Source organism: Dermacentor silvarum, chromosome 1 (assembly GCF_013339745.2).
Source record: "Dermacentor silvarum isolate Dsil-2018 chromosome 1, BIME_Dsil_1.4, whole genome shotgun sequence".
NCBI lineage: Eukaryota > Metazoa > Arthropoda > Arachnida > Ixodida > Ixodidae > Dermacentor > Dermacentor silvarum.
The window spans coordinates 124,426,268-124,443,906 of NC_051154.1; the positions used below are offsets into that span (position 1 = coordinate 124,426,268).

The 17,639-nt window shown below is 49.5% G+C and overlaps 1 protein-coding gene across 7 annotated transcripts in view; it reads right to left on the minus strand.

Moving 5' to 3' along the window:
- The window catches only part of LOC119435993 (protein CBFA2T3), a 122,107-nt gene that overhangs the window by 29,832 nt on the left and 74,636 nt on the right, over nt 1-17,639 (minus strand). Inside the window, exon 1 of one of the 7 annotated variants that reach the window (XM_049673142.1) lies at nt 14,720-14,859. The exons of the other annotated variants lie outside the window; for them this stretch is intronic. Within the exon in view, the coding sequence (XP_049529099.1) occupies nt 14,720-14,768 (49 nt within the window). The 5' untranslated portion in view covers nt 14,769-14,859. Of the gene's footprint in view, nt 1-14,719; nt 14,860-17,639 lie in introns of those variants that run through there. 7 annotated transcript variants of the gene reach the window in all.

The window sequence follows — 17,639 nt, forward strand, 5'->3', positions numbered from 1 at the left end:
GTTTAGCGTTGTTACCGGAATAGCGGGCTTACCGGAATAGCGGGATCGAAATGCGCATGCGCAGAACGCTAACCGACTCATACCGTTTACCGTGCGCACGCTATTTCTCAGAGTTAACGTTACCGTGTTAGCGTGGTTTACGTAGTTTACGTAAAACATGGCGGCGGTCCCGGACGCCCGCTTCGAACTGAATTTGGCGTTGTTTTCGTAGAATTCACTTTGTTCGTAGTAAATGCCTGCGAAAACGGCTTTTCCTTAGTCTCATGCCGCTTCTACGAGAGAGTGTTATGGCTAATCTTGAGGAATTTTCGAGCTCGCTTCTCGTTTCGCACGCGCCTAAGCCTAACGAGATAAATTTTCTCCGAGATGCGAGCGTCACCTGTCGGTAAAGTCGGGAGATAGGCACGACAACGGCATATGGCCTCTGATATGGGAACATTTCGGAGGCTATGGTAGACGGCTTGTACTGCTTGTCTGTTTCGCTGCAGGTCGGCGGACATGGGAAGTAAAAATACAACGCGCTCCTGGCTTCCATTGTGCTGCCTCTCGCACTTTCCGGACGCGCACACACATAGACTTAGGTGCCCTATGTATGCGAAATTCAAAGCGTAATGGAATAGCGTCCCGCACGTAAACTACGCTATCACGCTATACTAAAACTCTCTTTCTGCAGAGTTCGTTTGTGGAACGGCAACGCTATTTCCCTTAACCCCGCTATTACGCTAACGTTAAACTAAAACTGTCTATTATTCCGCAATCATGCTGACTGCTACACTTATCCCCAAACTGCGTTTCGTTAGGAGGTACCCCTGACAGTTTTTATTTTTGGACCTCCGATTGCAAACTTCATTTGTACAATGAATTTGTATGGTACGGATTAATAAACATGATTGATTGATTGATTGATTGAAAACTATCCTTTTTAGACAGTGAATATTCTATCCTGGCATTCCTTTCGTGGTGCCTTGGATATCTCCTTATCCATCAATTTATAAACACGTCGTCCTTATATTTGTTGCACCAACGGCGAGGTACAGTCTGAGCACTTTGAGGGTCGCTCACTTCTGCTATGCGGCTGACTTCGCGATCACTCGTGAGCGTCGGGATCGACATGCGCGGCACGCTATACACTTGATGCATTGGCAAGATGCATCCGGTTTCGTTTTTGCTTAATAAACGTTTGAATCAACAACAACTCTATACACTTGGTGCTTGCTTGCTTGCTTGCTCCTCGATGAAGTCACTCTTGCAGCTCATTTATCTCGATACTACCGTCAGTAGAGGGCCCTGGCCGCGCGACATCAGCCTGCAAAAATGGCGCGGCGCGCCTCGGTCATGCCCGTCTGCGGCGGCGGCTTGTCTCCATTCATGGCCCGCTCGCTCCGTCGGCAAATGGCTGCGGGCACGCGTCCACACATATGGCGGCTGCCTGGAAACTGTGCGGCGGCAACAGCGAAGCCCAGCTGCAGCGACAGCCTTGCCCCCCCGCCATGGGAATGCAGCTGCGCAGCTGTGCGGGCCGCCCAGACGGACGCCGAACAATGGAGGTGCGGGTACGCATGCGCCACACGCAGGGGCATTCGCTGCAGTGCCGAGTTGAGAATTCCGGGCGGCGACACATTGCGCGTCCCTGGCACGCAAGCGGTGATGGATGGCGCAGACTCGCTCCGCCGCGACGCCGAGCGTCGTTCCAGATGCGGCGCTCATGCGAACGGGTGTGCGCGCGAAGTCGTGTGGTGCCTCTGGTAGGCGCCAAGAAGGGTCACGTCCCCTCTGATTGGTTGCAAAGAAGCAGCATGGCGAAGGCAGCCGGTGTTGAATTAGGCATATTTACGCCCGGGGAGCAGTGCACTGCCAAAGTCCACTGTTGGCGTTTGAGAGATGCGCCTGTGTTGCCATTTGATCAACTGCCATTTGATTCTCGCGAAGCTTTCGACGTTTATCGTAACAGCATCGCAATGCTGCGAGAAGAAAGCGGTCAATGCCAGCGTCGTGCCTGTGAGTTGGCATGGGACAATCGCAACTCTATTCTCCTCTCGTCATATTATACGCATGCGCTTTCTAATTAGTATCCGACGCTTCCATAGCAAGTTCTTTTTTCGCTTGTCAACTATCATTAGCCTTTAAGTTATAACTGAATTGCGCATTGTTTATTACCCCCCCCCCCCCCCCCCCACACACACACACACACGCGCGCGCGCGCGCACACACATGCACACTCTCGAAATCGGAGCAAAATATTTCTACTTCGCCGCGTCTGGCCTCGAATACCTGTCCTTAGTGCAAGCATGCGTCTCTGGCGGAGACTCCAGCCACCTTACGAAAGTGATAAAATATCCATTCCGTCAGTCGACAGAAAAGATAGCTTTAAGTGGTCGGTTTACGTCGGGAACGAAGCACAAAGAAATAATTTTGTTCGGCATTCACCGAACACCTTTTGATGTGGTTTGTTGCACTTAAAATCCGTCTGTTGAAACAGCTTTTTGATTTAAGCCGTCCAGTTGTTTACAAACATGGCCAAAAATCATAAAAAACTTTAAAAACCATTATGTTTACAGCTTTGTATCTCAACGACAAGAAATGTCATCACAATCTTGCAAACTGCATTTAATGGGACATCTACGACGGGCAAGACTGAAAATAGTATGCACCGCTCTGAAGTATGCTACAAATTTATTGGTAGGACTTCTGTAGAACGCGCGCAAACAACGTAATATTTCACTTAAACAGCAAAATCATACTTTCGTATTTGCCCACTTAAGATAATCTAGCAGGTACAGTTTGAGTAATTGTGACATGTTTCATTTTTATGGTGCAGAGTTACAAATTTTTAAACGACGTGCTTCAATTTTTCTTTTTGTTTGATTTTCGGCAGTTTGTTCTATTATTTTGGCGGCCTCAAATCAACATATTGCTTTCAATAGTGTGTAAAATTTAGCTTTCTGTCATTATAATGGCTTGAATTTCACTCAAATAAGTACAAAATTTGTCCAATGAAAGCATTTGTGCGTTTCAGATGTATCTGAACGCACAAAGTCGCAGTTGGCCCCGAGATAAAGCTAAAGTTGCCTCTTAAAAACAGATGTCGGGCACTAGCACCGGTATAAAGGGGTGGGCGGTGCTGCATGCTATAAAAACGGCCGGCTCCAACTCGAAATTTAATTTCGAGTTGTCTAAATGATTTCGTATGTAAACACTTTGATCAGAGACTAGAATGGTACGAAAGTACGTGTGACCTGCAGGCCCAAGGATGTGAGCAGCAGCTCGCATCCTTGGGCCTGCAGAACATTATTCGAGCATCTGACGAGCATGGAAGTCTGTAGCGTGTTGAGGGCTTTATACCTTGGGCTGTACTGCCATACTGTGAGGTCGCCGCTTCTATGAGTTACTGGGTTTCAATAGCAGATACGGGTAACGCTTTTTTCGCGACATAACCTGAAAATGGCGTTCACCAACGTGCACCATGCAGAGTGGTGTAGCGCTATATACACAGTCCACTGGAAGAAAGCTCATTAAGTCGGCGAGAATAGTTACCGGCCAAGCTATATACTAGCGTGAGAGATTGCAGAAAAATTAATTAGGAATCTTGGAAGTAGAGTATACGGCGTGTTTTCAGGCGCGTACGGTATTCGCAAATATTTGCAATTTGTGAGCCAATACACTGAGGAGGTTTCATCGAAGTTTTGTTTTGGACTGCTAACCCTGCTTCCCGTAAAAATGAAATGTAAAGAACGATAAAAGTTGATGTCAAAAATTTAAGCCAGTTCCACGCTTGTGAAATCTGATGAAACAGCGGAGCTCCGCAAGCGTGGGTGTATAGCGTAGTGGGTATGACGCTCGCCTTCGGACCGTGAGTACCGGGGTTCAAATGCCGCCTCTTTCTCTCTCTCTCGGTATCTGTGTTTCTCTCCTTTTCTCTTTCGTTCTTTTTTTCTCTCTCTCTCATTTTCTCTTTCTCTCGCCCATAGCAAGTCGTGTTACAATCGTCGGTACAACGCAATCATATGGTTCCCGTAAATGCATGAGCTGCAAGCATGGGTGTATAGCCTCTGCTGATAATGCCCCTTTTGACTTGTTTTTTCTCATGGCAATGCACAGTTTGTGCAACACGCGAATGATGGACCGAAACGCCGAACCAGTTGTATCAACAAGGGTGCATTTCACCCAGATGACTGTGCACCCAAAACATGTTTATGATGGACTTGACATTCAACCGAACTGGTACCCCATTTTGGTGAGGTGCCTATCCTTACCACCCTTCCAAATCGGAGTTCAAACTTTTCCGCCTAAAGTTTGAACGCTGCGTCTTCTGTGTGTGAATGTCATTGTGTCCGCCATTCTATGACTATGCACAACGGGTGAATGTTTTAGCGGGTTGCATGTTTATTTTGTATATTTATTTCTTTATTTCTCTCGCTCTCTGTCTGTCTCTCTTTCTTTCTCTCTCTGCCCCACCTCATTTCACACTCTCTCCACTTCGCTCGAAACTGCGAACACCATCGCTCCGTAGGGATCAACCTCGACCTTAAACAGCTCCGCTTTTGAAAAAGCTCCTTTGCCAATTACCGCCATGGACCAGGATTGCCCACCCCACACGATGAAGCTCACCAGATGGAGGAAGAGGAAAATGAAGGTGATACAGCTAACCACAGAGTAGGAAGTAGATGCACGTTATAGTGATATAGTAATAGTAGCAGCAGTACTAAAAATTAGTTAGCAGGAGTAGTATTAAATAAAAATAAATAGGTTGTTCGCTGACAAAAAACGAGAAAGAGTCAAGGTTGCCGGCGCACGCAATGTCGATTCAGCAAGATTCTCTGCCTCTTTCACACGCAGAGCTATAGAGATGGGAGGAAGAGAAGACAAGAACAAGTATTCAATAAAAAAAAAGAAAAGAAAAAAAGGAAAGGAAGAAAAAAACTATAAAAAATAACAGTTATCTATCAAAATGACTGTAAGTGAAGGGGATTGAAACACCATGCAGTGGTGATGGGCACTCGCTTTCACGTGGCAACGAGCAAAAATAACAAGAATGTAAGATATAAATTGATGTCGCAAGCTGAGTAAAGTAAGGACGAACCGAATAACAAATAAGCTAGATATGCTATACAAAGCACAATGAGTCTGGATGACACTTAATGTAAAAAGCTGCAGAGTTACACATAATTCAGTCTGTGCACATATGCAAAGCGCTCGAAAAAGTATGTAATTGCATACGTTTTAGAGCGCTGCTCCTGGCTAATATGACTACAGTAAGAGCACAAAAAATAAAAAATAATAATAATAAAAGGGAACCGCGCGCGCATACACAGCCAGCAATGATCGAAACCTAAACGCTGCTTACTCCAACACAGGAGTCGAAGTACTTCAAATTAATGTCCCGGCGCCACACTCTCGGCACTGCGGGTAGTCCCCATCTCGAGAATAACGGCCCCGGGGGTCAACGAATTTGCAAGCGCGCATATGAACTCATCCAGAAGAAAGCTTACGCCGGACAAGTCGTTAAACCGTTCGCACGCGCCAAAGAAGCAAGCATAAGAGTGACGGGGGGGGGGGGGGGGCAGTTCAAACCCGGAGGAGGGGGGCAACTGAACACCGAGTGCGGCTTCGGCAAGGGCTCTCTGCCTTCCTTTGCAAGCAGCAGGAACAGCAAGCAAGCAAGCGAGGAGAGGACGCAGTGAAGCGAACGAGACCGCCATCTCCGGAAATATCACCGAACACGGATTGCTCAAGGTGTACGCGCCCGCCCCCAAGAACTGCAAACAGCTGCGAGCGCTCGGGGAAATGATGGCTAAGCGCAGAGGAAAAGAGACAGAGAAGCACACACATACTGGCAGGAAGCGAAGAATGTGCCGCGCGGCGTAAGGAAGCAGTCGGGTTCATGCAGGCCACAAGCGCTAAAAAAGCACGCAGCGAAAACTGCAGCGTGCGCGCTGCGGCGGGGGCCGGGCGCGCTAGCGACGCGGAGGTGACAGCTGGCTAGCATCTGTTGTCGACTGCAAAGATGTTTCCTGGCCAGGCGCTTCCCTCGCGCACAGGCGTCCCTTGCCCTCCTCGCGCGCGCAGGCTGCAGCAGGCGCGCAGCACTCCATGCCGACCCCCCACACCTCCCCCTTTGCGCGCGCTTTTCTCCTTCCCCCCCCCCCCCTTCACACAATTCTTTTTTCTTTTTTTTTACCACACGCTCCCGCGTAGCGCGCGTTGGCCACGCCACGCTCAGTCGCCGCCGTGCGCCAACCACGGACAGTATACTGACGCCGCGCTCCCGACGCGGGACTCTCCGCGGACGGCGACCGTCGCAAGGAGAAGGGCGCGGTTGGAGCTGTTCATGGAGGAAGGAAAAAACTTTTTCTTCCTCCATGAGGCTGTTGCTACACCTTTCGCGATAAAAAGCGCATGCGTGAGGCGCACACAGGCAGCCTCGTGTTAGTAAACGTGAAACATCCCTTCGCTTTTTCTGTACGGTGCACACGGCACGCGTCTGCATGTGCTGCACCACATAAGCGTGAAGCCAACGCGAGCCTTGGATGAACCTCTTGAAACATCTGCGTGCCATGAGCACTTCTATAAACTCAACTGTGAGGCTATACAATGTAGACGAAAAGGTAACTGGAAGATAGAGGCTTCTAATAAAGGAACTGAGGGAGGGACGGGAAGGGGGACGCCTCAGTACGATTGCCAGCGTTACGATAAAATTAGCTGTCTTCGAAGTGTTGCGCAGTGAAAGATTTTGGGTTTTGATCGTTCGAGGGAGAATCTGGTCTGACCCGACTTCCGAGGATCGGCAAAAAACGCTCGTGTGTTCGGGAACCCAAAACATTAGCTGCGACATGTCGCGTTTCAGTTTGCGATGTGAAAACGACCTCGTGGATGTCGTGCGCCCTCAATGCATCCGGAAAATCGGTCTCGGCGCAACTTCCTGCGGCGTCTCGGAAGCCGGTGATCGAGAAGATCAATGAAAATTGGTCAATTAATTCAGGTAGGCAAGCCGATAATGGTGATGACCTACTGCTTCACTCATTGTAGCGGGTTGGCATGCGAACCCCGCCGTAGCAAGTGAAAAAGTATAAAAACAAACAAATAACGTGCACTCAAAGCAAACGTCATTAACTGGGAGCGAAGATAAATGAAGGAGTACGCGTCACTAGTCTTAGTGCGTCTTGGAAGCGCTGCTTCGCTCCAGCTCAGTGCCGCGTAGAGAGGTTGTGGGTAACGAGGGTCAAGCTGTCGGCGAGTCTAGCACGATGTGTTTGGTTGGCTCATTGGCACTGTCACGCGCGTGACAAAGCGCAGAAATCACATTGACAATGGGCGTCCATATTCAAGGGCTCGAAGCGCTTTCGCACGTGCATATCGATGTTGCTTTTCCGCTTGTGGCATACCTTGAGAGTGGTTTTGCGGTTCGTTGCCTGGTGCCTCATTGCCTCTTCTTGCTTAGGCTGACATTGTAGCACCAACCTCGCGTACTACCCGATGGCTTCAGCCTACACCAATTTCGTGAGGATGGGAACTATTGCTCCAGGCGATACCCGCCGTGGTTGCTCAGTCGCTATGGTGTTGGGCTGCTGAGCACCAGGCTGCGGGATCGAATCCCGGCCACGGCGGCCGCATTTCGATGGGGGCGAAATGCGAAAACATCCGTGTACTTAGATTTGTGCACGTTAAAGAACCCCAGGTGGTCCAAATTTCCGGAGTCCCCCACTACGGCGTGCCTCATAATCAGATCGTGGTTTTGGCACGTAAAACCCCATAATTCAATTGCTCCAGGCGATAAACCCAGTTCAGTCATTCCGAGCGAAGACACGTCGCTGATAAATGAGCGCAAACTTGTCGCGCCCAACGATCAGGCTGTATGAACTGTAGAAGGCCCCCGTTTACAGCTTGCTAGATACTTCTTGAGCCTCGAAGCTGGGACAATTCCCATATCTCTTAATCACCTCATTCACTACCAGCACGCAAATGCTGTGCGGCCACTGCAAGCGTTCTCAAGTTGTTGCTATCGAGCATAGGACGACATTGACGAATGTCAGGCAGCGAATGTGGACGAATCTTCAGTAGTCCTGGATTATGACGTAATTATTAAATCCCCACAACTTGCGGCGCCGAATGATGCACTGTAACCCGCAGTACTTATACATGGCCGGCGTGCTGTTCATGTCGGTGGTACATGTCTTCCAAGCACAGTTACGTTCCCAAGTTGTTATAGGCCGTGTCGACAGGGAGGCTCTCGATTCCTAGACTGCATTCTCGTGCATAGCGACCGCGAAAGACAGTAGACACTTACAGCATCAGGACGCACGTACGCAAAACGATGTCATTGTTTGCAAGTTTTGGCCCTGCGACCCTGCTTTCATCAGGGCCGCACGAAGGCCCTGACAAAGGTCGGACCCATGAATGATATATATATTGCGAGTGGGAAAGAAGCCCGCGAATACACGTAAAGTGCCTCGAGTGGCCAGTCGCGCGGCAATTTTGCGTGTATTCGCGGGCTTCTTTCACGCTCGGAAAACCACTTGTATGTAGCACGTATTGAGCAACAGAGAGCGGTATCGGGAGTTTTTCATATAGCGCTACAATTTTCTCGCTGACACTTTTCATCTAATTATAATATTTGAGAAGTTGAATAATTAATTAAGACTAATTATGTAATTAGGCGGAATGCAAAAAAGGAATATAAGTGTCTACAAGCGACGGCAAACAACATTTCCTTGGTTCTGTCCAGTGACGTGGTTCTTGCATATTTTTAAATCTTGGTGCATGATAGTTGGGACACCCTGCAGTGTATGTATAGAGCGAGATCGCTCCAATCTCCCTCACATTACAACGCCTTCAGGATCGGCCCCTGTCGTAACGGATCAGGCTGTAGCGTTTCTTCGCCGGAGTACAACAAATGCAATGGTCACTCCATAGCCGTCATACTATCTTCGTCGTCTTGCTATACAGTCGCCACACACACTCTCGCCTCAGACGCGCACAATTTCTCGCCTTATACGAACATGTTGGTCATCTGGGAACACTTTGCAGGACCTGAAACGATGCTGGATCACCAGCTACCTGCAAAATGATTCCCATTACATCGATTCTCACAGTGCGTGTGACCAGAATTTTTCTTTCTTTCTTTCGCTGTTGTGTGTGTGTGTGTGTGTGTGTGTGTGTGTGTGTGTGTGTGTGTGTGTGTGTGTGTGTGTGTGTGTGTGTGTGTGTGTGTGTGTGTGTGTGTGTGTGTGTGTGTGTGTGCGTGTTAAAGGGAAACTGAGACATCCACCCAAATGTAGCAATTTGCTACAATGGAAACCCAACCGGGTTCCTCGAAAGAAAGCCTCGCAGTTGAAGAAAAATTCGTCCTGGTCCGGGACTCAAACCCGGGACCACCGCCTTTCCGGGGCAGCCGCTCTACCATCTGAGCTAACCAGGCGGCTAGCAGATGGCAGGGCGAAGTCGAATTTGTCGACAACTCGAAGCAATGACAAGTGTATGACGTAATAGTTCAGCGTGTGCGTGCGTGCGTGCGTGCGTGCGCGTGCGCGCGCGCGTGTGTGTGTGTGTCACGTGGATTACCGGGAGCGGCAGACATTTCTTGCGTGATAAACTGGAATGTCGACGTACGTAATTAAGAATATTTAATAATTCCCCTTCTGATTAGTCACTTGAGGGTACATGTTGACATTGCGAAATTGAAGCTGTATAGTAGTGAAGTCATGGCTGCTTGGAAGAAATGATAAACCTAGCCTCACTTTCCGTATATCCGTTCTTAGAATGCCCTACGAAAAACATGGTCGTTACAGTCAACAATTTAAGAGACGCCTTCCTCTGGCAGTTCGAGACGATCTTAACTAGCACGTCAATGCATTTTTTAGTAGAGTTTGGGGACCGATATCTAGAAAGTGGTGCGATATATTCTCGGCAAAGGGTACAAACTAACTACGCAACTCCGCCGCCTTCCGCTACGTATGAACTTCAATCCAACACCGCTGGCAATAGTGGATGTAACGCCATCGTCGGCTAGGTGGCGCCGTTTGCTCCATTGAACACGCGCACTCTCCCTTACGCCAAGCCTTGCCGCAGGTCTGAAGAGCCGGGGGCCCAGGCCGTTTTATTCGCGCGCCTTCGATCGGCGGCCGGCCGCGGCTGTCACTACAGCGGTAGGCAACCGCTGTTCAAACTCCCAAACAAGTCTTGGTACAAAGTCTAACCGAGAGCTGGCGCTGTTCAAATATACACTGTGCGCGCGCGGGCTTCCATGAATTGCGGGAAGCGGTGCGAAGGGGGGAAGGGGGGAGGTGCGCCAAGTCTAGGAAGAGGAAACCAGGCGCCAAAGCTGCGCAAAGTCTCCCCGTGTGCGCCCAGCCGCTGTGACACAGCGGCAGGTGCGAGCCGCGCTGTTTACAACAGGCCGCGGCAGCACATTCTTTCCGCCAGGTGCCGCAAAGGCACACAAATCGAGTCCGCCACATGACCCCACCAACTTCATGCCACCGCTTTTGATCTGCATCCGATGCTTTCTTCCAAAGGTACATAACCTTCTCTAGGGAAATACGAGAAAAATAAAGTTTCCCTTTGCTCGGAAAAGTTTTGTGAACTGGCGTCCTGCAGCCGGACAAAGGAGTTCGTAAGCACGGATGACTTATAAGAACGGGCACCAGCCAGGCGTCACAATGAACGAGGTACGGCGAACGCGGTAGGCATTCAAAAATTGTTTTACGAACGGCGAGGTTTTACGGATACGGTCCTACTTTAACAGAACACCTCTAATAGGAGAGAAAATTGGCATGCGCGCGAACGTCGGCCGATCGCAGCGATCGGCCGACGTTCGCAGTTAGCAGCGATCGAAGTGCTAGGTAGCGGGTTATCCGTGGCTTCAGTAAGTTTTGCTTATTTCATTTTAAGCGAAGTTTTATAGGCTCACAAGTGTCAGCGGCGGCGGCGGTGGTGGTGATGGTGGTGGTGGTGGCGGTGCCTCATAATCAGAACTGGTTTTGGCACTTAAAACCCCAGAAAGAAGAACTTTTATTACACATCCTTACGGAATTTCTCATTACGCGAAATCCGAGCCTCCTCAACCGGTGCTGCAGTCTCCGTAAAGGTACCTCGTAAATAATCTCGTTGTTAGTATTACCGGGCAACTGAACTGGCTTGCTTTGCTCCGCGCTTCAACGGCGTGTTTACTCGATGCGTCGAATGATTTGTGCTCGGCCAGTTCGGGGCGGGCATTGTTTCGCCCTCAGCGGCGGCCCGCTCATCGTCGGCGCACCGCCTGCCGCAGTGACGGCTGTCGCAGGTGGCCGGAGACTGCTAATGGCAGAGCGCGTGTGCGCGCTCGACCCGGCGCTGGCCCCACAATGCAGTCAGCGCGGCACAAACAATGTCAAGTGTACATGCCGCAAATGACGCAGCTGTGCGAGGAGCGGAGCGTGCTGGCCGACCACCTGTCCCGCGGCAGCAGCTGCACTCACGGCGCCCCGGGCTCGCAGCGCCGCTGGCCCCAGGTGTTCGGTCCTGGATCGCGTCACAGCGGACGCCCGGCAACAGTGACAGGAACTGTAGCGTTGCAGGGTGGGATGGACGGACGTTCACAGGATGACCGCGTGGCATCTTCGCTTAATTTAGCTTTACTGCGACAGCTGTGAAGAGCCCGATACACGGGTTGACTTTCCCGTCCGTCCGCTCCGTCGCGCTGAAGTGCGCCACGTCGTCCCATGGCCCGTGTATCGTTTAATTAGTACATGATACGGATACTATATATGCAACATTTTACTGCGATATCACTTAGGAGCTCCAGACAAAGCTTCCACTCTGCGTTCTGTTACGCAGAGTGTTTTCGTTGTTGCATATTATTTAAAGAGTTCGTACAAGGATGCAGGAGTTCTACGCAAAGGTTGGGGTGTAGGAGGTGCTCGAGGTAGTAACTACTGTCGCAGTAAGTGGGTTCAGAGCCGTAGAAATTGCTCAAGTCTATACTGTGCAGCACAGTGGCAGAAAAGAATGAATGTGACCTCAAAAATGATAGCCGTATGTCTACGCGGAATCCTGCAACGAAAAAATATTGCACATCTGACTGGCTTTTCTTATTGTCTGTGCGTACGTTACCTTTTGCGCAGTGCGCCAGAAACGTGAATAAAGCTGGGGACGGATCTTCGTGCTTTATTGCGACACGGACGATCCGGACACCATTCGAGACGATAGATGTGTGTCCCAATGCCCGCAAGAGCAAGGCAAGGAGCCGGCCTCTATACCTGTGTGATCAGCTGGCTCATTGGTATTGAAAAGAGTTTTTGTGCAAGAGGCAAACTAGCGCCGCTAGTCACCGCCCTTACAGCTACCTTTAATATTGTTCCCGTACAAAAAACTCAATATGCAGACAGAAACTGCACAGTGGGTTATTAGTGACGCTGTAGTGGAGGGCTCTAAATTAAACATTTTTGACCACCTGGGGTTCTTGGACGTGCGGCTAAATACACAATTATTTTATTATTATTATTTTTGCCTCCCATGTAGCGGGGTCACCGCCGTCCGGAAATCAAACCCGAGGCCTCTTGCTCAGCAACAAAACGTTGTAGCCACAGAGCCACCACGGCGCGGGTGTTGTTCACACACGAGAATCGAGATTTGTGCAATTGAAGCTCATCACTCTTGGCTGAGCAATCAAATGTAGTATAAGAAAGTAACTGGCAGGTGGAGACCCGGCATACAAAAACCAAAAGCGAACAACGCAGCAGCCTCGAGCCATTGTTAAACGCGTAAGCCAGTGAAATAGCCTTGTTGAGGCCTTGACGAAGGAATAACGTGCTGTCGAAACTTCAACAAAGGCCTGAGGATCCTGCCGGGTTCCCATTTTCTTCCTTTTTACACAGGCTGTCGTCAAAGACACCATAAGCTCGTGATTCCATGTGAACCGAGGGTTCTTTGTCAGGCGGTAGTTTTCATCAAAAGTTTCGTCTTTCTAATTTGTTCCGCGTGCACTGTTTACTCAAGCCAATGGTCTGCGGCAGTGGAACCAAGCAAAAGCTGTCTAACGTGAATGACCGTCTTCTTGCGGTGCCCGTTCACGGCGGCTCTCTGAAAATTACACCCAGAATGTCGCGATTCCGTGAAACAGCGACGCTTTCGATCCAAGGGACGCTATCTTCAGTGGTCACTGAGGCGAATATAAGGGCACCTCATCAGCCTGCGTGATTTGGGAAAGGAATCATTTGCTAGAGCAATAGACGGAACGAAACGCCACTGGGACGCAGCCGTTGGCTGAAAAGGAAGTTACGTGAAATATTAGCTCTGTACAAAAGTGCAAGCGTACGCTTCAATTTAGGCCGAACGCTTCCCGTGCTGACGGCGTCAAAGAGCAATGTCCAACAATAGAGTTCTTGCCTAGCATGTGCCACAGATTTTTTGTACATAAACCCACAATGTCTCAAACAGAACGCGGGCTTCGGTGAACCTCCCTGCCTGTCCTCCCTCCTTTTCTCTCTCTCCACGCTAACGAAACAAGTTGTAACACGAAAATGATGCCCGATGCTCTCAGCACGAATGAATAAAAGAAATTATTCGTGTCATGTGTGCTCATGCTCGTGTAAATGACGGCGCTGTCAGCGGCGCAACTTTTGTTTTGTTGCTATAAGTTACTTCATTGGTTTCTTGAAAACGTACTAAACATAGACTTTGCGCGGAGTGCTTACTTAAAAGCAAGAACTCCGCGCTTGATCTTGTAGTACATAGTCGTATATTGCGAAAGTAATTCACATTATATGGCTATGCTCGCCTCTAACGAAAACAAATCTGCCTTATTTTGCTACGATAGGCAAGTGTCACACTCTGAAACGAGTACGTAAGAGAGAGAGAGAGAGACAGAAAACAAAAGGTGAAAGACAGAGAGGTTAACGATGCTGAACGCCGGTTCTCGTCCGATCTGAGCAGCATTAGGCTCGGTTAGTACTTGGGAGGTAGTACATAAATATGCACACAAGGCGATTGGGGCGAAACATGTCCACATTTTGAAACGCCGGCACTGAATATTTTTTCACCGAAACGCTGGCATTGAACTTGCGTCAGATCTCATATTTTCACCATCCACGAGTCTAACTCTAGTGCAACTCCTAAAGCTCTAAATGCCTTCAACGGCTGAAATTTCAGCCGACACCGCGAGGTGAATATGTGAATATATTACCTGTGTTGAAATGCTCAAGCTTCTACTTAGTTCATACAACTTTCGCTATGCGTCCAGACTACACGCCAAGTAGTGAATGTATTCCCTAACGACCTCCAGTAGACCTCACGAGCGGTGCATTCTGAGAGTGATAAACGCCCACTTAGTAAAGGAAGAGGGGGCAGCAGCGCACAAAACAAAACAGAGGTCAGGTAACGACACAGACACTGCAACTTCTTTTTGTTGTGTTTTGCACGCTGCCCCCGTTTTCCAAGAGGACCATTCAGCTTGAGTTCTTTCTTCAAGTTTTTTTTTTTTTCGTTTTTTTCTTTTTTCATCCATGTCGACCTTTGACAGGCCACGATAGGTCTTGCGTATTGTTTTTAACTGCAGTTACTGTTCCTGTCGATAGCTTACAAGCAGACAAAATAGCCGCAAGGGCAAACACTGGAGTTTAGGCACACGAGGGCGATCAGAAACGACCGCGTCCGGCGTCCATGGCACGGGTATTGAGCGGACGGCCTCTTGTTCGGCTGCCACCGTGCATTTCGAGAAGAGCGCGTGTTCGCATGTAATACGTACAGCAACGGTCCCGGCCCTTCCACCGAAAGATGCCCAGTGCGCCGTACATTTTCCCGCAGCGTCACATCCTCGGCGTCAAGTGAGCGCAGCAGCAGCTCGCCAACAACGCTTTCGGTGGGCGATGCGACTGGACGTCAGAGCGCCGGGTCCTGCACAACGCAGGCCTGGCTTTCTCGCTTGGTCTGGTGCGAGCACAATGGCACACACACACACACACACACACATACACACACAGGCACGCGACAGGGCTCGCCGACGAGTGCGCGCTCCTCCCACGCGCTAGGGAGCACTTGTATATGCCCACAGCCGCCAGCTGTTATGGATGCGTACGGCGTACAGAGCCGCACTACGCTCACAAAGAAACAAGAAAACATAATAAAGAGGACAATGGGACTACGCGCAGAACTATAGCGCTGAGCTAGCAGCTGGCGCAAGATAGTGGTGCGTGAGGTAGACTAAGTCGGGCTACCACTTCGTTCGCGTTAAACCCGTGTTAAGTGAAGCTAGGTACAAGGCCTCGAGTTCTTTGAGACGTACGTATAGATTCACCAGTGACATGTATAAGGACGCGCCAGCTTCTTCTTTGAGCTTGCGATTACGAAATGCATACACATTTAAAGCAAATGTACAGTTGCCGGACCACGCATGTCCTTTTTCCTTACTTCTCAAGTCTCTTAAAAGCTACTGACTTCCGAAACACGCAATTAATGTAGCACTTCAGCTGCAGAAAGCAATGACCAAGTTCTGGGTGTCACGTACGGTTGAAAACTTTCATTGTTTGCCTGTGTGTGTGCGCTTGTGAGAGAGAAAGTAAGGTTGAAAGTGGACAAGTAACAACGTGCCGGGGAAGAGGGGGGGATAAGAACGAAATGCTCTTGACACCGTAGCAGGAAAAGATTCTTTCCACCGTTGATGTGAACGAGATGATTGACGATGGCGCTTTGATTGGAAAAGAAGAAAGCACCGCCGCTTTGCCGCTCATGTAACGGTCTCAGTGGAGAAGGCTTGTTGAACTTATTCACAAAGACATTGCGCCCTTGAACGCCTCCCACTAGTGATAGAGTGGAGCCGACCTCAGTTCAATTCAATTCGATTCAATTCTTTGTCGCCATCATGACACATGGTTCCAGGGGCAGACAAAAAGCCGCAAAAAGTGCGGCTTGACCGGAGATCTGTGCTCCCTGCATCAAATGACACTAACAGCCTTCTTATTTACACCCATCGTATAGGTTGCACCCGCAGTACGGTAGCTGCCGACTCTGGTCCACGCTGGAAGAGCATGAGTAAGGTATTGCTATACCCCTAGGCACTCTAGCGGAGAGTGTGTGACGAGCACAACACGTGCTGCGATCTTTACTAGACAGTTTTAGCAGAGCGTTCACGGTTCTCTCCACTCAGGCCGGCGTATCCTAACGATTTGCGCACAGCCGCTCAGCGGAACGCTAATGCGTGTGCGCACAACGCTCACATCGGCAGCGGAACGACGAACTCTGCCCACGCTCCACTACGAAGCCGTTTGAGCGGAGCGTTAGGGTGCGTCTATTGGTTGCTGTGTCGTTTTACAGCCACGCTGAGCGCATGGCAGGCGTCTCTGGAAGACGCGCTTTTCAAATAAAGTTCATGCAGCCAGCGGTGTGCGTGAAATGTTAGCGGAGCGGAGCGTAAGCAACGCTCTGCTAAAACTGTCTTGTAATAGACATCACAATGCCAGGCCATCAGCACTTTTTTTTTCTTAGTGATCAAAGTCAATAACCGCGTGTAGGCGTTCGAGACGGAGGCGATGTGGTGTTACGCTTGTACTTACTGATAAAAGGGCGCCGAAGTCAACAGCCAGCGGTCCAGCAACGTTTTTACGGAATGACTCATGCAGTGCTAGGGCAGAATTATTTCTTGAACTTCGATGCCCTACCGGGAGGCATGGTTCTCGGCCCCGTCATTCCCCTTGTAACTTATACGTCTTGCGCATCACAGATTTTGTCACGTCTCCTTCTTCTGCTTTTTTTTTTTTTTTAAGCTATCTTCTCACGCCTTCATGTTCCTTCGTGAAATGATTGTGATCATAAGTAATTATTGCCGCAAGGTGAGCTGCTTGCATAAAGCGTTAAGGAGATCACGGGTGCTTGCAAAATGTAGGCCAGGCCATCTACGAAAAGCGCATAATTAGACGAAGGAATCTCCACGAATATGCCAACGCAGTTTCTGCGGAAACCCGCGGACGCTAGTATACCTAAAAGTAATGCAAACTAGCAGATAATGCGTCGGATATGCGCCAAATATATATGTATTCGCTTGAAGCGCAATATGTGGACGGCTACCCTTGGCATTTGAAGTCGCAAGTCTATAGAAGATGCGCCAGAACTGCGCCACCTAGTCACCAACGCCATGGTATAGATGGTGCGGCACCACGCGCGGCATTTCGTTCATTCTTCGTGTGCCAGGCTGGTTCCTCTTGCGAGTCGCTATGTGCGCAACTCTTTCAACCAATTACCTTCCTCAGTGTACGGAACGATCTTTGTTAGTTAACTGTGGCCACCACCAATTCATCCACTTCAGACGGCCTACATCGGAGAGGTCAGCGTGAGAGGATTGCAAGAATAGAATAATTGTCAGTGTACTGCTCCGCCACAGCCAAAGACTTTCGGACACACATCTTAGAACTGTTTTACTCCGGAAAAAAAAAAGAAAAAAAAAGGCTCGTCAACTTAGCGTCTGACAGTAAAGTCATAAATGCGCAATACTTCAATTGGAAAAGAAAAACGCCATCGCCGCTTGTTCAATAAGGCTACCAGAAAGCATCTTTTGCGAAAGTGTATAGAGCGTGTGAAGGAGGCCGTATGTGAAGGCTCACGCGCGGACTCCTCAGTGAACGCTCGGTGCAGTAGGATGACTGAACTCGGTGGTACTTTAGCTCGTTTTTGTT